General features: G+C 41.4%; 1 protein-coding gene and 1 long non-coding RNA gene across 6 annotated transcripts in view; both read left to right on the top strand.

Moving 5' to 3' along the window:
- LOC118106071 (kinase suppressor of Ras 1) overlaps positions 1 to 23,886 on the top strand; it is a 36,743-nt gene extending 12,857 nt beyond the window's left edge. For 3 of the 5 annotated variants that reach the window (XM_035154229.2, XM_035154232.2, XM_035154231.2), the window contains 18 exons: positions 10,841 to 10,988; positions 12,107 to 12,425; positions 12,919 to 13,082; positions 13,168 to 13,234; positions 15,295 to 15,378; positions 15,470 to 15,531; positions 15,788 to 15,900; positions 16,051 to 16,225; positions 17,290 to 17,350; positions 17,947 to 18,001; positions 18,940 to 19,173; positions 19,252 to 19,448; positions 19,637 to 19,733; positions 20,575 to 20,708; positions 20,805 to 20,936; positions 21,122 to 21,257; positions 21,376 to 21,509; positions 22,175 to 23,886. In XM_035154229.2, the coding sequence (XP_035010120.1) occupies positions 10,841 to 10,988; positions 12,107 to 12,425; positions 12,919 to 13,082; positions 13,168 to 13,234; positions 15,295 to 15,378; positions 15,470 to 15,531; positions 15,788 to 15,900; positions 16,051 to 16,225; positions 17,290 to 17,350; positions 17,947 to 18,001; positions 18,940 to 19,173; positions 19,252 to 19,448; positions 19,637 to 19,733; positions 20,575 to 20,708; positions 20,805 to 20,936; positions 21,122 to 21,257; positions 21,376 to 21,509; positions 22,175 to 22,262 (2,400 nt within the window). In that variant the 3' untranslated portion in view covers positions 22,263 to 23,886. Of the gene's footprint in view, positions 1 to 3,012; positions 3,161 to 10,840; positions 10,989 to 12,106; positions 12,426 to 12,918; positions 13,083 to 13,167; positions 13,235 to 15,294; positions 15,379 to 15,469; positions 15,532 to 15,787; positions 15,901 to 16,050; positions 16,226 to 17,289; positions 17,351 to 17,946; positions 18,002 to 18,939; positions 19,174 to 19,251; positions 19,449 to 19,636; positions 19,734 to 20,574; positions 20,709 to 20,804; positions 20,937 to 21,121; positions 21,258 to 21,375; positions 21,510 to 21,999 lie in introns of those variants that run through there. The other 2 variants (XM_035154230.2, XM_047339568.1) reach the window with 2 other exon arrangements.
- On the top strand, positions 13,241 to 14,878 carry LOC118106072. Its single transcript, XR_004695177.2, has 2 exons — positions 13,241 to 13,732; positions 13,854 to 14,878. It is a non-coding gene; the product is annotated as an uncharacterized LOC118106072 (long non-coding RNA).
- Positions 23,887 to 25,862: the final 1,976 nt, after the last annotated feature.

Below are 25,862 nucleotides of genomic sequence, written 5' to 3'. Positions count from 1 at the left end.
TTGCATTGCTTGTGTGGGGACCCTGTGATGGAAGTCTTTTAGTCAACGTCAACTTATCAGGAAATTTATTGAAAATGAGGAAAATGTTTGCGAGCACAACCTCTTTTCTAGCTTCTATCTTCTTCTATCTAAGCTATTAAAACATTTGTCAGGGAGCAACGAGTGTGTAAGCAGTATGCTGTTGTCTAAACCCTTTAGATTTGTAAGGTGTAATGGACTTTGTTGCCTCTAGAGGTCAGAAGCAGGGTCATTTGTATGTGTATGTTCTGAACTTTCAAATTATTATTACCCAGTTTTCTCTTTCTACCTCTTCTGTACAATATGAATAAGGATTCAGGAGATAAGAAAGCAGTCAATTGGGTGTTGATTTTTATTTTCATAAAATTCATATTTGCATATCCGTGGTTTGCATGTGCCTTCCTGTCGTGCATTACTGTGGGAGAGGTGAGCAATGCCCTAAGGGACGGAGCTGGGATCAGACATGTTCCCACAATATTAACATGACATCAGAAGGTCATAATAACGTGTGATTGACGGTTATGATGGTGGCTGGAGGCTGTTCCTCTGCATAATGGCATGTAATAAGATCATGCAGTGTTTTGATGAACTACATGAGGGAAATTGTGTGTCAGGTGCTGCACAGTGTGTTTTAATGGTAATCCAAACAAAACAAGAAATCTGATAATGTCACCTCTGGCTTGTGGAAAATCTGTAGGGGCACTTTTCATTGTTTCATCAAACAAGTTATTGTATGTTGCAGCCCAAATTCATATGATAATACAGAAGAATCAGTGCTCAAATCTATGTTTAAACGAAATAAAAGCAGCAAACCTAACCCTCAACTTGTGTGCATGTGTTCAAGAAAGGACGAAAGAAACTTCACTATTTGAGTCTCCTCTGAAGCTTATGCATCCAAAAAGTTTCCATATATCTCAGCAACTCATCCCTATCTCTGTGCTGACTCAGCACCTTGTTTCACTACAATAGGAAGAAATGGAAAATCTTACTTGTCATATTTCTTAGTTTTACTGCTTTGAGATACAAGTTCCCCTTTTTTGATCTCACTAAAGCAGTGAAAAACCCATGGACACAATCTAATAGACACAACCATTCATACACAGCATCATTCTGAGTCCTTTCCTCATACCCCTTGTATGAAGGAATTCATCCTGGCAATAACAGTAGGTTACAGTCAGCAGCTGTAGAAATGGAAAGTCACTGAGGAGCCAGAAAAGCGATTGGTTTGTATAAATGTTTCTCATTGCCAGGATGGCTTTAAATGGTTTAAGATGAAAAAGATAATATTGTTTGCTTCATTGCAACAATTACTTAAATAATCAATTAGTCGATTGCCAGAAAATCAATGGCCACCTGTTCTAAAAAACTATAAATAATTTAAATCAAATATTCAAGCAAATGAACAAGAACTATTACGTTTATGTCGCTGCCACCCTGAACATCTCTCGCTGAACTTAACTCAAAAAGAATAATAAAGCCTTGCTTAATAAACTATATGAAAAAAACAAATGATCAAATATATTTATCTCGGGCTGCTTTATATTGAGTGTGTATATCCGCAGCAATGTATAATAATGTATTTCCTAACTCGAAACATCTACCTTCTAATTTCACATCAGTCTCTGTGGGTGTGTGGGCATGTGTGTGGGCCGTCCATCTTATCGACTTCACACTGGTCAAGGGAAATGGCCCAGGGAAGTACAGTGCGAACTTTGGTGCGATTTGGAGAAGTGATACATTCAACATTAATACAAATTGAATAAACAGATGACCAGCACTCTAGGAGTCAGTGGGGGTGGGGCAGTGTGCTAACGGTCACCATATTGGACACAGACATTCACTGGTTCTCATCTCCATCTTGGCAGGAACATTCATAGAATTGTGACCTCTTTGGCAAGTTGTCTTCAAAGTAAAAGCACAATGTTCATTTTGTTGCGGTAATGCTTTATATCCAGCTGAAAAGTTGTGAACTTGAGTCTGAGGATTGTGTTGGTTGCGTAAAGGACCTCTGAAAAAGCGGACCTGCAATTTATGAAAAAAAAACACCAGTTCATTAAATCATTAAAACTTATATATAAACCACACACGTGAACAGTAATACAGTAAATTCAGTTTTATCTTATGAAAAACATTGACTATACAATGCAGCCTGGTAGGATGAACACACAGTTTCTGGAACTTCACTCTGCACCATAGACAATTGTATGAATTGTTGTTTTCTTTACCCTAGAATGGGCATTTTATATTTAATACTTCATATTTCCATCGGGAGCAGTTCCTCTCTACGGAGGCCGCCATGTTTTTATGACAGGCTGCGACATGTTCTCTTTCATGTTTGAAAGGGGAGGGTGAGGTGAGGGCTATTCAGCTGCAACATGCAATTTCACCAATAGATGTCACTAAATTCTACACACTGAACCTTTAACCGATTATTTCATATTTATATAACAGAGTGGGGAAAACGTAGGATACATGGTGCAGTTGCCTCTCTGTTCAGTTTAGAGTGAGACCGATCAGACACTGTGCACCTGCTGTGGATCAGTCTCTTCAGTCTTTCCCTAAAACAATGTTGTCCCAGGCTGTCGACCTTACATATCAGCTTTTACTGTCAAACAGAAGATTCAGAGTCCCACAGACACCCTGACCCATTCCAAAGTATTGCGTACATAATACTCATTTAAAAACAAATCAAAGGGAGAGGCACTCACTATCAGTTCCCACAGACATTTAGAGAGCAGCTCACTAAACAAACCTCACACCCAGCTGTTAAACCCAAGATGTAACTAAAATAAGATCCCAAAGTAAATGAACCCGCTCTTTCCCAGAGGGAGCATGGCGCCCCACGGTCGGTCGCCACTGGCCGCCTGAAGCCCAGCATTGACATGTCAGGAAGTCTGACTGGAATCACTATCTTGAAAGACCTGCTGAGAGAGAGAGAGGGAGAGGGAGAGGAGAGGGGAGGGGATAAGAAAGAGGGAGGGAGGAAACAAAACAGGGAGTGTGATAACGGCACTGGGAAGATCTGTTGGCTTTCTGACAGTGTGTTTCCCTGCAGCTTGCTGCGCTCATGGATTATTCTGTGACAGAGCCTGAATTATGAGAGCAGGGGCCTCTGTGTCGAGTAGATACTGTCAACCACATGGTAACGTACAATCCCAAACCTCTATGTACTGTGTCTGTCTGCCAGCTTAGGGTGTGTAGCGTGTGATCAGAGCGTCAGGAAAGGTGTTTCCTTCACTTCCTCATTGCTGCTGTCTCAGGCACTTACAATATCTGTGTGTGTGTGTGTGTGTGTGTGTGTGTGTGTGTGTGTGTGTGTGTGTGTGTGTGTGTGTGTGTGTGTGTGTGTGTGTGTGTGTGTGTGTGTGTGTGTGTGTGTGTGTGTGTGTGTGTGTTTGTCATCTGTTTGTTCAGCTGTTTGTGTCGTGTGTGTATCAGTGGTGCCAGTGGTGAGCTTCTGGACAGCTTTGTATTTGCATGTGAGGTGGAGACGTACAGTATATCCAAAACCCGCATGCCTGTTAATGTGGACTCTAACCCGATCATTCATTGTGTGTGCTTTACTGTTTGTTTCTTTCGATTTGTGTTAGAAACCACTTATTAGTGTCAGAGGAGGGCTCAGTGTTTTGGTTGAGGCTGTTTTCAGTGGGACTTACCTTCATGGTGTAAAAAGAAGTCTTCTCCTCCTATCATTTCTGTTGCAGTCAGTGTCCTAACTTGCTGTCGAAGCTTCTCCCTCTTTCCTTCATTTCATTTTTGGGCTTTAGTCCACTTTCAGCCCAGGCAGCTCAGGCATGCCCAGGCACTTCCCAGGTATTGGTATGCCTCAACCGCGCAACGTGTGAAGCTTTTTATTTTTTTAAAGAGGCAGAGTTAACTGGAAATTATAATTGTATCAAGAAAATCAAATCTGGTTTACTGTATATCAATAAGAAGCTGTTAAAAATGAGTTTCCACTCATCTGGACTTGATGGAACATGTTGACTCAGGGCTGGGATTATACACTTATCTCCCAGTTTGATATTGTCATGGGACTTTTGTACCAGTTTGATGTGTATTGTGATTTTACAACTATTGCTGTTATGTTGTAATTTAGTTAAATTTAAACCAACCCATGAGGTAAAAGTTGAATTATACACTTTTAGAGACCATGCATGCCATGAGTCATATTTCCAAATACATATCACTCATCAGTCAGTCAGATTTATTTCAGCAGCATCATTGAGCCATTGTCACTTTAGGTCAGTGGGTCATGAGCCAATACAGAAGTCCTGTTAGTTAAATAAAGTGCTGTTATAATGAAATAAATGTAATTGGAACCACTGTGCTTTTATTCTGAAGCACCCAGCTCGTGTCAGGCACATGTTCATGGAGCTGCTGTGAAGTTGGAACTTCTGGTCAGCAGCCGGTCGGTCAACAACATATGTATACATGCACTACATGCATGCACACATGTTGCTATGGTATCACACCCACCGCAGCTCCCGTCAAGACAGTCACCTAACCAACAGAAGTCATTATTACATTATTACATGTAGCTATCGGTACAGTCACATGCAGGTGAATTTTATGAATGCAATACTTATACTTTATAGCAGTTACACTGTGCCTGGTATTTGTGAAAGGAAAATGTCTGGAGTAAAAATTCTGTCACAAAATTATATTGTTGCACACCCTTGAGTTAATATAAGGAAATCCTTAGTGGGTACATCTGGCTTATTCCTGCGTATCATGTTCCAGGGTTGTCACCAGCCTCGACAGCAATCCTTGTATTGTTTTTCATTTAGTCTCTTCTACTCTTCTTCTGTCTCTCTACTAATTGCGGAGTACCCCTGTAATAATGCACTAATTAGCCTACTTTGTATAATGTAGTACAGAATTACTGTATTGAATGATTACTGATTACTCATATTATAATATAGTAATGACTACTGAGTGGGTTAGAATGTAGGTTGTACATAAAGATGGACAACATGACAGCTCCCTAATAGTGAAGCAACGTTTTCTCAAATGCCCCCTAGTGGCTGGCTGCAGTACAGGTCATAAACTGCACCTTCCCAACATTAGCAGACAGGATACGGACCAAAATCAAACTACACGTCCTATATATTTTCTCTCAAAGATGGTGTCTGTCACTTTAGGTAATTGTTTAGGTCAAGTTTCATATCTCATTAATGTCTGTTCAAGTGCAAAGTTTGGTTTTAAATAGTTATTTGATGCTCAAAAAACAGGGTGAAATGTCGGGATTGACAGCTGAGACTGACTCACGATTGGTCGAGTGTCTACATCGGCAGGACCTTGCTACCTGATTGCTACTGCACAGACTCTGACTCTAAATGTGTTTCTACAACACTCAAGATCTAAAACATTTATGATGAACAAATGCTAGCTTGTAGAGTATGAATGTGAAACACTTGGCTGGAAATGCAGGTTTAGAGTGGATGTAGTATTCAGCTTTAGCACAAAGTGGCTGATAGTTCACACTTTGACTCATCCACCAATACACTTCAGTCTTCCTCTTGACCTAAGGAGCTAAACCATTAAATAGATTTTGGAAGTGCATAAAACATCTATCTCCTCTGTACACGTATGTATTGATGCACCTGATTTTAAAATTCTAATCCAAACAGGCCTCAATGGATTACATAATTATCTCCACCATGGAGGTTATGTTTACATTGCTGTCTGTCTGTCCTGTCTGTCAGCAAGATTATGAACCGATTCCAGAAGATATTATTGAGGGGTGTGGCATGACCCAGGGAGGAACCCAATCAATTTTCTTTAACATGGCGAGATTGAGGGATAGCCTTTGGTGGAGGTATGCGTTCTCCAGGCGTCCTTCTAGTTGCCTCCTCAAAAATGCACAAACTAAAAGTAATAATTATCTTGTTATTATAGTGTGTCAGTCAACAGACCGATGTACGGAATAGTTTACTTCGTGTCTTATGGCACAACGGTGAATTTACTTACTGTTAGCACCTTTCAATTACAAAGGGCTACAGTTTATATAGAGTTTAAAGTTGTTAAAGCTCCTTCAGAAGCAGAAAATTGATTAAATTAGAGCAGCCACAGGTTCACTACACAGGATTTGTTGGTTGCTGTAAACACACCAGTCAAAGTCAATGAGAACCCTGGTCCATGGCTTTATGTTTTCTGTTTGTCAATCTGACTCATTCTCAGGAACGTGATTTCTCATGAACACCTTGAGGGAATTTCATTTACTTCACCTCAAGGGTTTGATTCGATTTTGGTGGTGAAAGTCAATGTGATCTCAACAATCTCAGCTGTCAATCTTTGAGAAAAATATAATTTGATGTGTACTTTGACATTTGAGGAGAAGCCAGAGTTTGTGACTTGTACTGCAGCCAGCCTCCAGGTGGTGATCAAGAGGCTTTGGCTTCACAGTTGGGGAGCCGTCATGCCGTCCATCTTTATATACAGTCTGGCAGAGGGTGTCATTTTTATTTGCAGCCCCCGCCTATCAGTAAGAGTGGCTGTTGTGAGTAAACATTTAGCAATTTTTTTTTTTATTAAATAAATAAAAAACTTAATGTGTAACCCTAACCCTAAAATTTAAAATTCAATCAAATTCAAACTAAAACATGTGGAATAATGTTTTGTTGACTATATATATCCATCTATATCTATATATGTGTGTGAGTATACATTTATGGTATCTGGATATTTAGACTCTAATGTTGATTTAATTGGGGAAAACCTCAAATTCAGAGACAACATTGTCTCCCAGATAAATCACATAGTTCACATATCCCAGCCTGTCCCTGTCGCTTACCATGGACACTGGACACAATGTAGGAGGCAGCCAGTTGCCAGGATATTAAGCCATTGAGCCAATTCGTTTCCCTATTCTTTTCATTAAACACACACACACACGCACACCAGACACAGAAGGTTGAGAAAACACATTCCAGTAAATTAGAAGCAGTGAAGAGTAAACTTGTCTTCACAGTTTGCCAGCCAATTCTGGGAATCAGGCTCGGATCAAGTCAGAAGTCAAAGATGTTTTTTCTTTACTAAACAAAATCTAAATCGGGGCCGTGTTCCTTTAAATCTAGTTCAATTCCAAACAGATAAATCCAAAAGGTTCAAATACCTTTTTTCTGTGTCAGATAAGTCACATGTTAGAATGTCCTCCCTTCTCCACTCACATTATCTCTGTTGAAGCTTGTCCTGTGACATACAAGGAAATAGTTTGACATCTCAATCTCAATCCTCACCTGCGCCACATTTTAGACCCGTTATGTCTTGTTTTAAATATAAACAGACTTTATTTCTGAATAAAAACATGGCATTCAGCAGAAACCTTTAATTCACTTTCTATTTTATTATGTTAAAAAGCAGAGAAGGATAATTGTGACTTGTGCAAATGTTTGTGCACTAATTCAGCTCTTATTGCTTCTTCTTTCTCCAAACACACCTGTAGTAAGTGTGGTCAAAAAGTTTGGTCTTACCTTCATCTGTCCTGGGCACTTGTTTCCAAAATAACTCTGACACATGCAGATGTTTCTTTGCAGACTTGAGGCGTTTTGTGAAGAGGTCAGAGGTAAAGTTCCCTTTGTATCAACGCTGCAACAATGCACCACAGCTCCTGGCTCAGATAAACCCTCCTGCAGCTCCTTCACAGTCACGGCTTTGCCTTTTTACAGGAAGACTTACAGTTTTAACTGAAAGTTTTGCCCCTTGTTCTCCTTAATGGCAATTTCTTAACGACCATTAAGTGGAAATGTCAAAAACTGACATTTGAAACCTTTCATAACTTTGCTCCGCTTCATCTGGCTGCATTTTTTAAATCCTCAGTCAGTTGAGACCACAAGATCTGAATTGTCATCAGCTGATTCCTAAAGAGAATTCTTGACCTTAGTGGAAGCAGGTTTGTAGAGCAGGCAAATGTTTGGCAAAATTAATTCATTAACATTCATAATATTAATTAAACTGAATTTTTCTGAACAATAATAATGCGTTCTCAACAACAGATAACTGATTAACTTTGCTTCAGCGTTTCACATTAACTTTGCTCCAGTAGCTGCAACAAGCGGGTACAAGAACATGAGCTGTGGGCCTGAGTGACTCTCCCCTCAGCCCTGTCGACTTCAAAGCACTGGTTAGCATCATAGCCTGGCTAATATTAGCCGTTAGCAGGCCAACCAGAAGCAGGACAGGGCCACGTCTTCTTCCACTCCAGTTGGACAGTTCTACTTAGTCTGGGTGGATGGTCAGTGAGCAACTTGCTCAATAGTTGGTCAACACAGGTGTAGATACAGGGTCCGAATTTGTGCTTGATCGTATCTCAGACAGCATCGAATGTAAAACTGTGAAAGTGAAGGGGATAAAATTAGGAATTAGAAAAGTGAGGATGTCTTAGTTTGTTGATTTAACTATGATGTTAGTCAACTTTATAAGATAAAATGTTGGTCTTGTGTGGTGACAGCACTCTAGCACAGTAAAGACATTTTCAGACATGAACTGATGTCCACACCCAAGTGTCCAAACATTTTCCAGAGTTTGCCTTTCATATATACGAAGCAGTGCAGGAGATTATCTGGGTGATACATGTTAACTACAGGAAACTCTGGGTGGAGAATGCAGGCGGCAGGATATGACGTGAAAATGATGCTGCAGAAATGACGTGTTTTTGTTTGCAGCACATCCGTATCAGTGTTGGCCCTTATCGTCTAAAGCTCTTGAATCGCGTTGCCTTTCCAAGTTGACATGTTTGTCTGTGTCATTTTTGGTGTTGTACCACAACATCCTTGTCATAGCTCTCTCTCTCTCTCTCTCTCTCTCTCTCTCTCTCTCTCTCTCTCTCTCTCTCTCTGTCTGTCTGTCTCTCTGTCTGTCTGTCTGTCTGTCTGTCTCTGTGTGTGTGTGTGTGTGTGTGTGTGTGTGTGTGTGTGTGTGTGTGTGTGTGTGTGTGTGTACTATCACCAAACATACACAAATGCCAAAAAATAACAAGGGACATAAACCTGCCCTAAAACCTATGTTTTGAGTGACACCTACCACTCAAATGTATCTTAAAGAGATGTAGAGAAACGAGTGTGGACACATTTTCTACGTGTATTGATTGTTAGATGTAGCTGTGAACTAGCTACACTGGTCGCTATAGTTTTTTCTGTTCCAGCTGTCTGGCAGATGCCTGCTGGTGCTCCTCATCCTCAGCGTTTTCACATGACTGATCGTACGATCAGCAGATTCACTTGCATCATCTTGGTCAAAGTATTCGTCCCGTCAGGTGCACGAGAACCATGTCGCTGATGTCAAGTTGTCGATCTATATGTTTAAATAATAATAAATAAATTGTATTTTGGTGTCAAGCAGAGAAGGGATGAGTGGTGTCTTGTTGGCCCACATTGATGTATCCAGTTTTATTTGTACCATAACTTCATATCTCATCATCATATCTCAAGGCAGTTTACAAAGAAAGGTTGAGACATTTTAGAGAAAATTATAGACACAACCTACATTTCCCACAAGGAACAAGCACATTGGTGACTGGAGTGAAAAAAAACAATTTTAACTGGAAGAAACCTCTAGAACCTGTCGAGGCAGTGTGGACGGCCATCTGCCTCGACAGGTTGGGGTGAGCGGAGAAAAAATGGGGGCGAGAGGAGAGGTGGGTGGAAAAGAGAGGAGAGGGAGACCAGGAACAGCTGTTTAATTGTTTAAACTGGTTGTTATAATGAAAATGATAGTGATATTTATAGATGTGGCACCAATATTAGTTTTAGTTTTTTTATAATCATAATAAAACTAATGATAATAATAGTCAGGACCTGGACCCTGCAGCTCTGGAGTCAGAGATACCTGCAGAGAGAGGGAGGGAGAGAGAACAAGCTACAGGACACTATACTATACTGTTCGCTACTTGCATCCCATGCAGAGACAAGAAACACACATAAAGTCAAAATGAGCAAATATTCTGTCAAATTGATACATACTTGGTTCTTACAGATACATGCATCTCATGGATTGATGCTCACTGAGTAAGGTTATGTAAACGTATTGAAGTCTACGATCTGTCTACAATCACTGAGGGGTCCGACCAACGCTTTACTCACAATACAGAGATTAGTAGACGTTAAAATGCTTCTGAATTACTAATAAACCCTGTCATTCATTGTTGTTGTCTTCCCAGCATCGTTGTGTGGTGCTTTACTCTGCATGGTTGTGGAACATATTATACATGTGGTGGTTTTACACTGGGAAGCTACAATACCTTGTCATGATGTGAGCTAAGTGACAGCTTCCATGCTCATCTACCAGCGGCTCACTCACAGCCAACACTGTGCTGACGTTCTCTTCAGTCTGGGTCTCATGAAAAGCAGGTGTTGTTGTTGCTTCATGCACATGATCCATACTGTGTGTCAGACATGTATAGTGTGTAGGGCTCACACCTACTACAGGGATTGTGTCTTATTTTCTGCTCTGTGAGTTTGTATCTTTCAGCATAGAAGGTGAAAGGAGTGGAACTGGGGAAAAGCCTCTTACAGTTTAGTGTCAGAGTTCCAGTTCCACTTCCATGATGATTGTTGAGGCTTCAATTATATATCAGACTCTGTGGCAGTTTGCTGAACTATAACAAACACTGGTAAATGCTGTGTTTCCTGTGTGTGTGACGTTGCCCCCATGGTTCTTCAGACGGTTTGTAACAACTTGAATACATATGATCGTGACGGATGCATTGACAGATCACCACCTGCGTAGAGGATATTTATCCTCACAAGCAAAGAGGAGAAGCACATACACGTGTGTCTCACCCTTTAAAGTCAGTGTTAAACATTTCCTCCTTGTCCTCGTGCAGGCTGCAGCACGGAAGCTCTCGTTGGACGGTTTGCTGCAGATGTCCAGCTCTGAGCTGCAGGACACAATGAGACGCCTGGGCTCCAACTCGGAGGATCGTTCTCGCCTCACTGCTGCCCTCTCCTGTCTGAAGAGTGCCGATGAAACAGGTGTGCAGAGAACACTGGCCTTCAAAAGTGTATAAAAATAAATAAGGTCGATTTACTCATTACGTTTAATCTTATTTTTGATGGATTAATATTTGATATATTCATCGGCCATACAGGTTTTATGTTTATCATATTTAGAAATTGTTTTTTTTTATTCAAACAAGGGTTTTAACATTTAAAGCAGGATTATCATCAACCCACCATAGCAACTATCGTCACCTAAAAGCCTCTCATTTTTACTCTGTGCCATTTGTAGTTATTTAATTAATTGAAAATATATAAAAAGATATTTGCTCCACTTAAGTACACATCAACAAAGGTTTTCCTCCATAATATCCCCTTTAACTGTCTCAGCTCAAGGTTCAACTAATATTGTCTCCCGGAGCTTTCAACTGAATCAAATGGCCTCACAAGCCGTCTCAGTCCCTCCTGTCCATACTGGCACATCAAGACATCCCTCCTTAAGGTGGTTACAATGTAAAGTGACGGGTAGTGAAATCCAGTCCACAAAGGGACCCCCAGCAGCTTCATTTGACCATGCAAAGGCAATTTCTGCATAGGTCTGTGCACTTCTTGACTTGGAAATTGTTGATTTCAGATTAATCTGTAATGATAAAGGATCTGAAGTCTTTATTAATATGTGGAATGTTTTTATTAGCAGCTTTTCTTCGAAGTGATTAGTCTGAAATTTGCAAGGTTTCCTTACTTAATCTCTGAAAGCAAACTCTGTGGATTTAGTTTTCTTCTGCTTTCAAACATGGCCTTCTAGACAGTAAGTGTTTTTCTATAGTTGAAAAAAAATAATTAGCTTCCTTACTTTGGGTGGGTGGTGGATCTCACTGATTTCTCCCAATGCAGTGGAAGACCCAGATTTCATAAGGTCTTTTAGTATGCAATACATATTATACTGTAGAGTGTATGTGATGTTGTTTTAAATCACTTGTCAAGAAAGTAGTGAAACACAGTACAACAGTTGCAGTGAAAGAGCGTGAGCTGTGAACTGGATTCAATTTTAAATGGAATTATTGCAGATATATTTGAATTCACAATTTGACAGATATTAACATAACCTTTTTCCCTGTTGTTGCTTATATGTGGCCTTCCCTCTTTGACTCCAGGATGCGACCAAAGGTCTGACTCCGACTCGGCCCCGCAACCTACTGGTCCCCGCGGCCACTCCATCTCCATATCAGTGGCACCTTGTTCAGACAATCAGAGACCATACGTGTCACCTGACGAAACACCCGATGTCTTCACCCTGGACCCAAGCACCCCTCCGGCCACCCAAACGTCAAAGACGCGCACCGCCAGGGCCTCCCACACGTCACCGCTACCTTCCCGAAAGCTGCTGCAGCTCCTCCCCCTCATCGCACTGGCGAGAAGCAGGTGTCAAGAGTCGCAGCTGGCCAATCGCATCGAGGAACCTGCCTCACACAAGTGGGTTTTTATACTACTAATACTACAGTCATGTCTTTATGACAGATATCTTAACAGGCAGATTTCCACGTAACATGGGTTTTCTCTGGCTTCCTCCCACTGTCAGAGACATGTAGACTGGGGTTAGGTGACTCTAAAGTTACTGTTGGTGTGAATATGAGAGTGAATGGCTGATTGTGTCTATATGTTGGCCCTGCGATGCACTGGTGACCGGGTGTAGCCCACCTCTCACCCAATGTCAGCTGGGATTGGCTACAGCTCCCCCTGCGGCCCTTAAAGGATAAGAAGTGTAGATAATAGATGGATAGATGTCATTAAGTGGTTCTTAACTGAAGGAAGACAAATCATACAACCTATTACACCAATGTTCACATTTTACTACTGACATGTAGTCAGTGATTTGCATTGCACAGTTGACTTGTGTCACAGAGATAAAGTGGACTGCAGTATCTGAGACCCTGCATTAAGTGCCAGTTGCTCTCTGTCTCTGCAGGACCTGTAAGAGGAACAAAGTGCTGGCCGCCCTTCACATCAACGGCTCTGGGAACAATCCTGAGGATCCGGCGCTGCGCTCGCCGCTGCTGTCTGCCCGGACACCCGGCCCTGTCCCCGCCTCAGCCCCATACATGATGCCAGCCGTCCCCACCCTGCTGGACAGTGAGTTAAGAGACTGGTGCTGGATAATTCTGTGATTCTGTTTCATTTTCACACGTTTGCTGTTGTGTTTTTCTGCTCCTCGCAGATGTGACCATGCACAGAAGTTCCCCTCAGACAATGAGGAGAGACATTGGCCTGGCCATAACACACAGGTCAGTCACCATCGCCTCAACAGGCCGCCTGCCTTGTCTGGAGTAAAGAAAGTGATAGTTACTGTACATAATGCTGAGGACACTGTGATTGATGTGTCCATTGATTTTTTTGTGAGTGTGGGCTGTGTGTGACAGAATGTAAGACTGAATGTAAAGATGGACGACACGTCTCCACTTCCTCCCACTATGCAGAAATGGATCGAGGTCCCATTGATACAGGCACGCGACCAAGTGCGAGTTGGTCACAGGTGTCAATCATGATGTTTCATCTCTTTTTTACAGCATCAAATAACTCACCTGAATAGAATAGATAGAACATACATGACTGTGATAAGAATTACCTAAAATAACAGAAACCATCTATGACCTTTTAATTTGGTCCATGTCCTATACTGCAGCCAGCCACCAGATGGCGAACAAGAGGCTTTGGCTTCACTTTTGGGGAGCGGTCATGACATCAATCTTTATATACAGTCCATGGTGTGAAAGGTGACAGAGGTCAGGAGACTGAACAGGTTGAGGAGGACTAACTATGACATTTAAGTGTAAAATCCTTACAGATGCAAAACAGCCATTTTTCTTCACTAGTCTCTGTGATGTGTTTGGGATGAACCCACAGGGACTAATTAGCTGTCTGTTGGATGGTTGTACAAACAAACTGGCCCACAAACTGTTTTGGAATGTCCTGCTATCGTTGCTGTGGTTTCCTGTGAACTCCCTGCGACAGTCGACGTGGGGCAGACAGCGTGACTCGCTGAGCCCTCGCTCTGAGCCCTCTGGTATGAACCTCTGTGGAGTACGGTCATCCGTGTTGTTAGAACGCAGGAATGTGAACATTGCAGAGCGCTCGGTCTAACCCAATGTTTATTTTACCAGACTGTGAAGGTTTTAATATGAATCTTGCCTCTGCATCCAGCTGTGTGACATAGCTGCGTTATGAAAAGGATTTGGTTGCATTTTGAGGCCAGCTTTTTTTACAAACCCCCATTCTAGGGTAAAGAAAATATAATGCTATATTTATATTCAATTTCTGCCAATAGATCACTTTCACCTAAATCTTACACACTGGAGCTCTAATTAATTGTTTTGGCCACTGAAATTATCATTACCATTTAAGTTGATATTGTGAACGTGGCAGTTATTAATAAAGCCCCTGTAATGATCAACATTAATTCCAGACGTTAACATCGTCTCACAGCATCACTACTAAACTGAGGGTCAGATTTTAAAGTGATTTTCAGATTCAGTCTGCATACATTTTTATTTCCAGACTCATATGAGTTCACCACTGACCACTGACATGTAAGCAGTTCATCTTTGAGTCCAAATGACCAGAATAACTGGTCAAGCATTTGAAGTTCTAGTCAGTTCATCGATGTGTCCAAGTGAACAAGTGTATATGAAAGGACTCCATGGAGGTGTCCCGGAGATATCCAGTTCACAAGGGAAAGAAATCACTCTGTGAGCTCAAAGTGACCTTGACCTTTGACCTTTGAGCTTTTACCACCAAAATCTAAATAGTTTATCTTTGAGTCAAACTGAATATTGGTACCAAATTTGTAGACATTCCCTCAAGGCATTCTTAAGATATAATGTTAACAAGAATAAGATGGAAAGACGGACAAATTATAAACACAATTCGTCCCGCCAACTCAAATAAATGAACCAGGCAAGAAATCAAACTCAAGGAATTAGCACTGATTTCACTAGATATCACATTAAAAAAATACTAAAATCAATCAACCATAAAGCAATAAGAATATCAGGGGTACAAGTATTGTTCTGTTACTGTAGCAATGAATAAATGCTGGAATCAGACAAATCAAACTAAATCCAGTCTGTCACTACTCACCAAATCATTAGCATTGTATGTAAAATCATTACTTTGATCGGTCATTCACAACAGCCTCAGGGGCATAATTATAAGGCCTAAAACACAAGGGTAGGTTGAGTTCAGGTTTTACTCCTTAACTCTTGTTTGTCATGTGTATAAATCCTCATCACGTGTTAGAGGACAGTGTCTTTATGATGGCTTTTCATTGGTCTTCTGTCCTTTGTAGGTTTTCAACCAAGTCTTGGCTCTCCCAGATGTGCCAAGTGTGTCACAGGAGCATGATGTTTGGTGTCAAGTGCAAGCACTGCAAGTAAGAGACCTTAAATAGGACCCCCCATGTGTGATCATAATACTGCATGTTACGGTGTCATCAGTGCACGTCATCATCCATGTGTTCACAGGTTAAAGTGCCACAACAAATGCACCAAAGATGCTCCCTCATGTCGGATATCATTTCTCACATGTAAGCAACATCATCATCTCTTTTTTTTTTTCATTCACTTTACCGTTTTCTTCCATTTTTAATTCAGTTGTGTTGTGTTGCTGTGTTTTACCATAACATCTCAAGTTAGTCAGTCGTGTCTGTGGACTAATCATTAGTCTGTAACCAGTCAGTGATTTGTATGTGTTATGCTCTTGAGTGTCTATGTGACATTATTGAACACATTCAACACATTTGCTGATGTAAAATCACGTTAATGCTTTAATCTGACTTGTAGTGCCAAGGATGCGCAGGGCAGAATCCGTGCCATCAGACATCAATAATCGCATCGATCTCATAGCGGAGATCCCACTGCAGTGGGGCACTTTACCAAAGGCATTAACCAAAAGGGTAAGAAGAGTTTTTACTACATTTATATGCTTTTAAATCTGCTCAGGCCTCAAGATGCTTGTTCAGGTAAAGATTAGAAATATAGAGCAGAGATGAGGTGAGTGCATTGAAAACATACTGTGTGTGTGGTGTGTGTGTGTGCGTTGACAGGAGCCACCCCCCAATTTAAACCAGTTGGATTCCAGCAGTAACCCATCGTCAGCCACCTCCTCCACACCTTCCTCCCCAGCACATTTCCAGCAGAGTAACAACCCGAGTGTCAGCACCACCCCTCCACACAACGCCTCACCGCGGGGCTCCTGCGACAACCGCTTCCACTTCCCAGGTGAGCGTGGTTGCCGTGTCACTGGTGTCCCTCACGTACACTGAGGCCTTGTGTCATGGCAGCAGGGTTCACTGTTCAGAGCAGTGTGTTTACCCTGTCTGTAAGTCTTGAACAGGTTAAACCGGGAGATTCAAACATCTCACTTTATAACGCAGTACAGTTTATCAGCCTATAGAATAACCATAAAGATGAACCAACACCTCTGAAACCGACCATTAGATCCTCTGTAAAACTATAATGATTGCCTTTAGCCAGGCCGACGTGATAAACTGACAACTCTACATGTTTTATTCTCTAAAATATTGCCTGTCATTAAAGTAGCCCCCATATTTGGTTTTGTGCTGTGGTGCTTATGCTCTTTGTTAAAAAAAAAAAGACACATACGAAGTTTGAAAGGCAAATGTAGGATAAGTTTCATGTAGAGACTGACACAGCAGATGTAAAAATGTGAGCTGAAAACAAAGCGGTATGAGGTTCGGACCTTTGGACTTTTCAGTTTAACCAACATAATAAATGTGAACAGTGTCTCTGACCACGATCGGGACCCACGGACCATTATTTAGACCAAAAGAGGTGGTGTTGGTCCAGAACAACCTGAACCAAGGTTCAGTTCATTTGCAGTGTGACATATTTTTTTTTCTTCTGACTTTCAGAACAATTGCATGAAGTTGAGACAGCATTCAAGAGATAATAAAGACAAATGAGATGCTTTGTTAGTTCTGAAGGAGAGAGACATGTGCAGCAAGGGATTTGTAAGTGGAAACCCTAACGACCAAAAATCCATCCCTCTTGATAGCTCGTTAATTGTGACATTCTCTCTCATTCAATATGTCAACAGGACATTAATATGTGAGAATAGATTGATTGATTTTTCTTTTGACTTGAGAAACGAACTTAATATGTAATTTGCTCATTGGTGTCCACACTAGTATGCTGTATCTTTAGTTTGAAATTCATTCACAAAGTAAAACAGTAAAGTATTAACAATAAGCAGCATTTGTAAAATGATGAGCATTACTCTTGTATTAGTGCAGTGTTCTGAAGCTCTGTGTGTTTTCCAACAGATGTCTCTGCTTCCACACATGCTCCTGCTTCTCTCCATTCTGGCAGCTGCCATGAGTCTGGGTAAGAGACACTGATACAGACACTCAGTAAAACACTTCCATCCACTCCATACTACACGTGCCACACTGAACCAAAGTCAAAGGTCATTTAGAAATGGTCTTCATTACACAGTCTGTCCACTAGATGGCACTGAAAGGTTTGTTTTTACCCTGTGAAATGGCCTGTCTCTCAGACACGATACTATAATCGTCCATGTCTTTACGGATCATACTCATCAAACATTCACAGTGCTGGTGAAAAAACCTTGGATTTGATAATTAGTCCAACATCATTTGGCAAACACACAAAACGAAAACTTCTGTGCACCACAGTAAAACTCGCTTAACGCAAATCAACATTTTATAATTCTAAATTCTCTCTTACGTCATTAGCCTTTTTTTTTACCTACACTGTAATTAGTTGACCCATGTATTTAATATATGATATTACAGGAGTATTACAGTGATCTGTGTGTTATTCGTTAAAATAGATTGTGTTTGTTTTAAATTGTAACTCATATGAATATCTGACCATATTTAAGTCCTTCTGGTGTGTAAGTAATCCCACTGCAAATATAATGATTTTGTCAGCTGCTAATTCTTCTGATTTTCTTTCAGAGTGTCTCAGGGGGGCGTCACTGAGACTCAGCGACCAGCCACAGAACAGGAAAGGGTGTGTATCAACAAAAAGAAAATGTGAAAAACATTATTTGCTTGGCTGCTTTGTTTCACAAATCGTTATGTGCCACTGACTGTCCTGTCAGCGCTCTGTAGTGAAGCACTCTGGACAAGCTCAGGTGGTCTCGGTCAGGATCCACCTGAACCATGGTTCAGTTCAATTGCACTAAACTTATTTGTTTTGATAGTTCCGACTTTCGGACCAGTTGCAGGAAGTTTAGACAGCATTGAACAATAGAAGAAGAAAACGAAGACACACAGGATTGATTATAATCTTTGCCTCTGTTTGAGCTATTTACGGTTTACTGTAGTGTTTAGTTTTTTGTTTTGTTTAACACGTTAGATTATGCCTTTAGAAATATTATTTTAGTTAGTTTTGGTGGTTTATGCTTTTGTTTTGAAGGTGCTGGGCACCAGGTAGTTATATATTTACATGGGTAGGTGGGCATAGGCAGCCAGGCACCGGAAGGGGTTCATGGTTTTCTACCAGGGCAAGAGAGACAGTAGACGCCATTACTTTCTGTTTGTTAATTTGCTGGAGAAATGGAGAAATAAACCACACACAACGTGAGGCCTGCCTAGACAATTGACTTTTTATACCCTGCATAAGAGTCACTCCTCAGGTGCCTCTGTGGCTGTTTGGCTTTTCTTTCTAATCAAGTTTGAGGACAAATTGCTACTACAGGCTCTGAAGACGTTCATTTCACTGGTAGTAAAACCATAATGATATTGCAGTGGCAACGATAAGGAATATCATTCGAAGTCTCCATTCATACTTTTTTCACCTGTCTACAAACCAATCAGTGTATAGGTAGACGCAGCCCCAGACTAAGTGACGACAGGATGTAAATAGGTCTTGTTTCAATGGGAAACCAAAACTGAAGACGCCCTAAAAGTCTGTGTTCATTCCCCTAATTCTGCCGTGTGTCTCAGGAGGAGGAGGCTGAGGATGAGGAAGCAGCTGACCGGGGCAGCAGTAACAACAACTATCCCAATGAGGAGGGGGATGAGGACGGACTCGAGGACCTGCCGTCTGCCATATGTCGTCGTGGGACCGCTGGCCGCTGGAGGGGCCAAATCTCTCGTAAAGCCAGCCAGAACAGCATCTACCTGCAGGAGTGGGACATCCCATATGAGCAGCTGCAGCTGGGAGAGCTTATTGGCAAGGTAAAGATGGAGATGCTATACATTATCAACATTTGGCTCCAACACAGCTGACACATTTGACTTAATGTGACTGAACAGGGTCGCTGGGGGAAGGTGCACAAGGGTCGCTGGCACGGTGAGGTGGCCATTCGCCTCCTGGAGGTTGACGGAAACAACGAGGATCACCTGAAGCTCTTCAAGAAGGAGGTGATGAACTACAGGCAGACCAGGCACGAGAATGTGGTCCTGTTCATGGGCGCCTGCATGGCTCCGCCCCACCTCGCCATCATCACCAGGTGCAGCCGCATGACTCATCAGATCAGAAATCAAATAGAAATCCACTCTGCTGTTTCCCCCTAATTTCCAGTACAGTTCCAGTCACACATGTATGTTTGTGCCACGGGATGTTTTTATGTATTATCATGTGTGATGTGGAGTATTGAACTCACTTTTACTGACAGGGCTCCTTGTGTTCTGTCTGCAGTTTCTGTAAAGGGTTCACTCTCTACTCTGTTGTGAGGGAAAGAGGTCACATGCTGGACATCAATAAAACCAGACAGATTGCACAGGAGATCGTGAAGGTGAGCAACACTCCAGCTGCTGTCAGACTGTGTGAGATGGATTAAATCAACCCAAAAACAACAGATGCATGTCACACGTGATCATTTGAAGAAACTCAATATTACATAACAATGTGCATTAAAGCCTGATACCATCAGATGTTTTTTAGTGTAGAGATTTATCATGGATGGCATTCCCAGTATGTTGTCTGATAACAAGACATAGATGTAAAGAGATAAATGAGGTTGTTTAGAATTCAATGGCTCCTGTCCTTTCTCCTTTGAGTTCCTACTGACCTGTTTAGGACTTGGAAACAGGGCATTGTGGTAAAAAGCTTCTCAAACAGTCAGTAGAGTATATGTATATGTTAAAGAGCACTTTGTAGGTCAATGTGTTCTTTTTCTAATCAACCCTTAAATATCAATATCAAGAATCCAGTATGGTCAAATGTTAATTATTGGTTATATTGAAAAAAATGTATGTCGTAATTTTATGTTACTATTATATTATATTATTTAAATATTATGAGAGTAAAGAAAAATGAAGGGAGATACGCAGCAAGGTGAACCCTTTCCTTCTGGATCCAAAATCTTGCAATGTTTCTTGCAGTCGACCACAACATAACATTTCCGCCTCCCCAATGAGGCCATTTCCTTCTTTCATCGGAGTAGACACAGTGTCTTTCACATTCACTTTCTCTCTCTGATACCTATGATAACGTGGCGCTGATAAGTGAAATGATGAAGTATGTTGTTATTTGTTTAACTACGTGATATCAATAAAGAGGTCTTTCCTCCTAAGCTACGACTCATCATCCTCATAAGAAATATGTTGTGTTAAGGAAATCCCTCTCTTCTACAGGGAATGGGTTATCTTCATGCTAAAGGCATCATCCACAAGGACCTGAAGTCTAAGAACGTCTTCTATGACACCAACAAGGTTGTCATCACAGACTTCGGCCTGTTTGGGATGTCTGGCGTGGTACAGGAAGGCAGGTAGGAGTCAAGCAAAGGAATATTACAAATACTTCTGGATCAGTTGCTATCTTCATAACTGCGTGTACTGAGTGTGTGTTCACGTGTGTGTTTTAGAAGGAAGAACGTGTTGAGGATACCCCAGGGCTGGATCTACTACCTGGCTCCAGAGATTGTTCGGCAGATGAGCCCAGAGGTGGAGGAGGACCAGCTGCCTTTCTCCAAAGCTGCAGATGTTTATGCATTTGGGTACGGACTGATGTTGATAACACTTAAACTTGTATCCCTCAGTGTATGTTCACATTTTCTGAAAGCTGTATTTCCCTGTGTCTCCTAAATTTGATGTAACATCTAGTGAAGGAGAATCTGGTTCATGAGGTGGTTTCACAGTCGCCAAATTTCCCGATCTGACTTTTACGTTGTGTCTTGTTCAGCACAATCTGGTACGAGCTGCAGGCCGGAGACTGGCCAATCACCAACCAACCCGTGGAGGCTAAAATCTGGCTGGTGGGCAGCAATGAGGGCATGAAGAAGGTGCTGGCAGAAGCCAACCTGGGCAAGGAGGTCACGGTGGGTCTGCTGACATGATGGAGTAACTGCTGACTTGATTGCTAGTAAATGGCCTATGTTTAAAGCATCCTGGTTCATACTGTTTCATGTATTAATCCTCTGTATTCCACCCCAACAGGAGATCCTGTCCGCCTGCTGGTCCCCTGAGGCAGACGACAGGCCCACCTTCATCCAGCTGGCAGACATGCTGGAGAAACTTCCCAAACTGAACCGCAGACTGTCTCACCCCGGACACTTCTGGAAGGCAAATGAGTATGTATCATAGAAAGAATGTGTATTCCTGATCCAGGGTAAACCTGCCTACAACACTGATCGCACCAACATTGAAAAGGGGAATCTACTTCATTTTATTTAGTAATAAATCTATTATTAAAATCCACATTTTCCTGTCATGAAAGCTTAAAAAACGAAAGCATGAAGACAGAGGTGGGTTCAGGTAAAAGTACCAATACGTGATAAATCAAATGGAAATGTTGTAAATAGGATTTTGTAAAGAAATGTGAATATTATGAAGCTATCCTGCTGAGTATCAAGTACTATAAAAGATCGTCTCTAATCTGACTGCTGTTTTGTATTTTGGGGAAATTGTCATATTCTTTATATCCCAGATGGCATTTTAGTTGCTGCTCTCTACATGTCCTTTCTCTTTTTTTAACAGACACTGTAATTGTGTTTCTCACAGTCTGAAGTAACTCTCTTTCTTACGTTTCTGAGAATCACTTCTCCTTGTTTCTCCCCTCTGTCACTTCCTCTTGGGGGCCGACTGATCCACCTGCCTGCTCCTGCTGTGCCTGATCTCCGCGGTCTCACTTGGAACCTGCTTTTCCTCCTCCGTCTACGCCTGTCTGTCTATTCGCTCGCTTGTTTTCCAACACTCCTGATTTCTGTCTCTTCACTCCGTTCATCTCCTGGTGAAGGTCGTGGGATCGTCATCACTGTCTGAGAGATCACTGCCATCAGGGCCTGCATGCACACTGTCCATACATGTACAAATACAGCAGCTGAGAGGCAATGGTGCTCTTTAAAACTGACACTGGATTTGAGCAAATACTGACTAAATTATTAGGATTTTTTGATTCATGTTATATTTATTCTGCCCACATTGTCGTCATGCAAGGGGAGCGTCACATGACAGAGACCCGCCCAAAGCATCTTTTGGCTAATTTTTGATACACTAAGTTGTCAAGTATAATATACATTAGCCACAGAGCCTGCCATCATTTGACGAGGCTCAATTGACACACACCAAAGTCGCCATGAAGCCAGAACAATCAGTTGAGATACAGGAGCAAGAATGTGCTGATCCAGGGAGTGTTGTCAAATAGCTGATTTCCTGAAGAGGTTCTATAGATCATAGGATCGAGGTTACATGCAATAAAAACTGGTACATTTTAATTGTCATTTCTAGTGTAGAGGCATCTTAAGGTTGTCTTAGTCAGGTACAGGCCACGAGCATCAGTTACCACATCTAAATGAGCTGCTGTATTTATACATGCAAAACATGGGAAATGCTGGCTGAACAACTCTAGTCTCTTGCTGTGGCTGACTGCATATTGGCACCATGGCAGAAACGTTTGGCTCAATTCCTTGTTTTGACGAGATCCTTTCACATTATGAAATTATATTTTTCATGTTGTTATTAGATATTTTCTTGTTATTTGCAGATACTGATTCATTCAGTTTTTACAAGAAAGCTCTCTTTATTAAAGCTCTAGAAAAATCACATGCTGCAATGACTTCCCTCGTGAACTGTTTTTTCATTACAAGAAAGTTTTGTGATGTAAGAAGATAAAGGGATGATGTTTTTATTTCCACAAAACTTCCTCGCGAAACGAGACATTTATTGAACAAAGAGGAAAGAGGTTTTCTGCACAAAGGCTCTTGCTGCTTCACCTAGTAATACAGAGACTCGAGTTAGTGATATATATATATATACTAGTTTCAACATGAGAGACACATAATGGAGACGTTCAAACTGACATGACGTGATGTCGAGAGGATTGTGGTTTAGAAACTTTTCCATTTTTTTGTCCTGAACACCTTTCTACCGCTGTACAGAAAACAGATGTTAAGACTTTGTTAGCACACTAAAAGATTCAGTGGGTCAGAGTGACACCCCCCACAATGAGATTTATTTAGAGCTGCAGATGAAACTGTCGTATTTGTTCAGTCCACATTCGAAGCCGGACAGCAGCAAAATGCTGAGAATAATGGTTTTGTTAAATACAAAAGAGATGTGTGAAATTGCCACAGGTGTGTGTGTGTGTGTGTATTTCTTGTGTTTTTCTGTATCACTCAAGCGAACAAAGTGTGTGGTTTCATACACTCACTGATTGTGTCTGAATGTTTTTGGGCTTCACAAATGCAGTGGAAGCCAGTCAAACATAATATAGCATTAACCGAATGCATATATGTATATAAAGAGCTAGAGGTTGTATTTAATATACAGTGCTGATGTTTGATTCGTTATTGGTACTTCTTTCATATTTATATGATTTGAGACACTGTAAACTGTTGACAGTTGATTGGTGTTTGTTTTTCTCGGGATGGGGTGGGAGAATTTTTGTACAGGATTTGTTGAAGTTTCTGTTCTGAACTGCTGTAAACATTAAAACTGATCTCCAAAGATTCTCTGTGCGGCTTTTTTGTACTTTCATATTTCTGAAATGATCGCAACTCATCACAATAAGACCTGCATGTGCAGTCCTCATGGATGCAACAGCATACCATAAGAGCAAGTTCTAAAAATCATTTGTACATCAAAGTCTGACCCAGTCCAATTTAAATCAAGACCAAAAACATCAGACTAAAATGGGCATTTAAAAGTTTACGTGTCAAAATATGATTTAAAAAAAAGAAGGAAAGATTACATTAACATTCTCAATTTGAAAAGAATGCCAAAGAGAAGAGATCCTAAATGTAAAATGTATTTGATGTGTACTACAATTTGGTCTCAGTCCTACCCACACACATGGAGGAGGAAGGAGTAATGGCCTTTACTGCAGCCAGCTACCAGGGGCCTATACCGCCTGAACCACTGATACCATTCTTGGCTGTGAGCTCGCACCTGATTTCACTACTGAGTTTTTAAACACATATAACCTCCCTGCCTCCTAATTCAGACTGAAGACTAAAAAGCGGAATAGAAGCTAAATAGCGGAAGCATTTCACACTTAAAGTGCCCCCCACCCACACACACACACACACACACTGTTAGTAGCCACAGTTAAACACCGTTATATTTCATAGCTGCTATCTCTGTCAGGCACATGACTGGTCATTCATCAACTTGTGTAATAAAACCGCTGTAGCTTTCATTTCCTAGAAATCCGTACAGGTACTGACCTGTCCAGCAGCTCTATGGTATAAATAAATAAATTATTACATATTTAATTATGTCATAATTACAAAAATGACATGCAACAATAATATATATATGGTTAATAGAGGAGATAGATGGATGGATGGACGAATGGATGGATGTTAATGATACGGAATCGTAATGTATTGCTTGTCTTGTGATGTCTCAAAGGATAAACATTACCCATCACTATGTTTCTGGTTATTTGAAATGCAAATCATTGTACAGCAAATTGACAATAGTTGAGCTTATTAGGGTTTAGTCTGTAAAAATAACATTATATACCAGTTTTTTTAAAGATGGTTCCTGTTTATATGTGATAATTTGTAGTAACGTAATTAATTTTGACATATTTTTTTTGCAGTGTAAGTAACGAACATAAAATATTAAAGGGGACATAGCATGCCCATTTTACCACAAGTTGATATGGTTCCTTGGGGTCTTAATGAAATGTCTGTAACATACTTTGGTCAAAATACCACAAGGATCATATAAAACAGCACCCTTTTTACCCTGTATAAAACAGCCCTCCACAGAGCGACCTGTTTTGACTGCCTGTTCCTTTAAATGCTAATGAGCCAGCTCCCCTCCCCCTCTCCCCCATGATTTTAAACGATATAAATTACATATTTTATATGATATAAATTATCAAATATGCATCCCATACTTTGTATTCCCTTGTTGTCCTGGAGTTTTAATTTTCCCAATCACATAATTAAATGTCCCCTCTGCCCATCCACTACAAGCACACAAGCAGACAGAGAGAGAAAGAGAGGTGGGGGGCTATGAAGACCATCATTTACCCCGAACCCCGACATTCAACGGGTACAACAACAAGCGGAGAAAGCAGAATCGCGGGCTGACCTTATATGTACAGTCTATGGGGCTGACCAGCGGAGAAATGCTCGCCCCGGTGAACAGCCAGGCGGCTGCGTGCTGGAGAACGGCGCTGCGCTGCCTCGCAGCGGCACTTCCCCGCCCGTGTAAACCCGGCGGAACTACTGTAACCCGGCGGAACTACTGTAACCCGCGGAACTACTGTAACCCGGCATACAGTAGAGCTGAACACTGCGGAAGTCTTCCACACAGCTGGCAGTGTGGAAGACCGCCGCAGGGCAGCGCAGCGCCGCTTTCCAGCGCAGCCGCCTGGCTGTTCACACGGGACGAGCATTTCTCCGCTGGTCAGCCCCATAGACTGATATATAAGGTCAGCCCGCGATTCTGCTTTCTCCGCTTGTTGTTGT

The sequence above is a fragment of the Hippoglossus stenolepis genome, chromosome 4 (genome assembly GCF_022539355.2).
Source record: "Hippoglossus stenolepis isolate QCI-W04-F060 chromosome 4, HSTE1.2, whole genome shotgun sequence".
In the NCBI taxonomy this organism is placed as follows: Eukaryota; Metazoa; Chordata; class Actinopteri; order Pleuronectiformes; family Pleuronectidae; genus Hippoglossus; species Hippoglossus stenolepis.
Note: the sequence above shows the minus strand (reverse complement) of the source record. Positions and strands in the feature narration are given on the sequence as shown.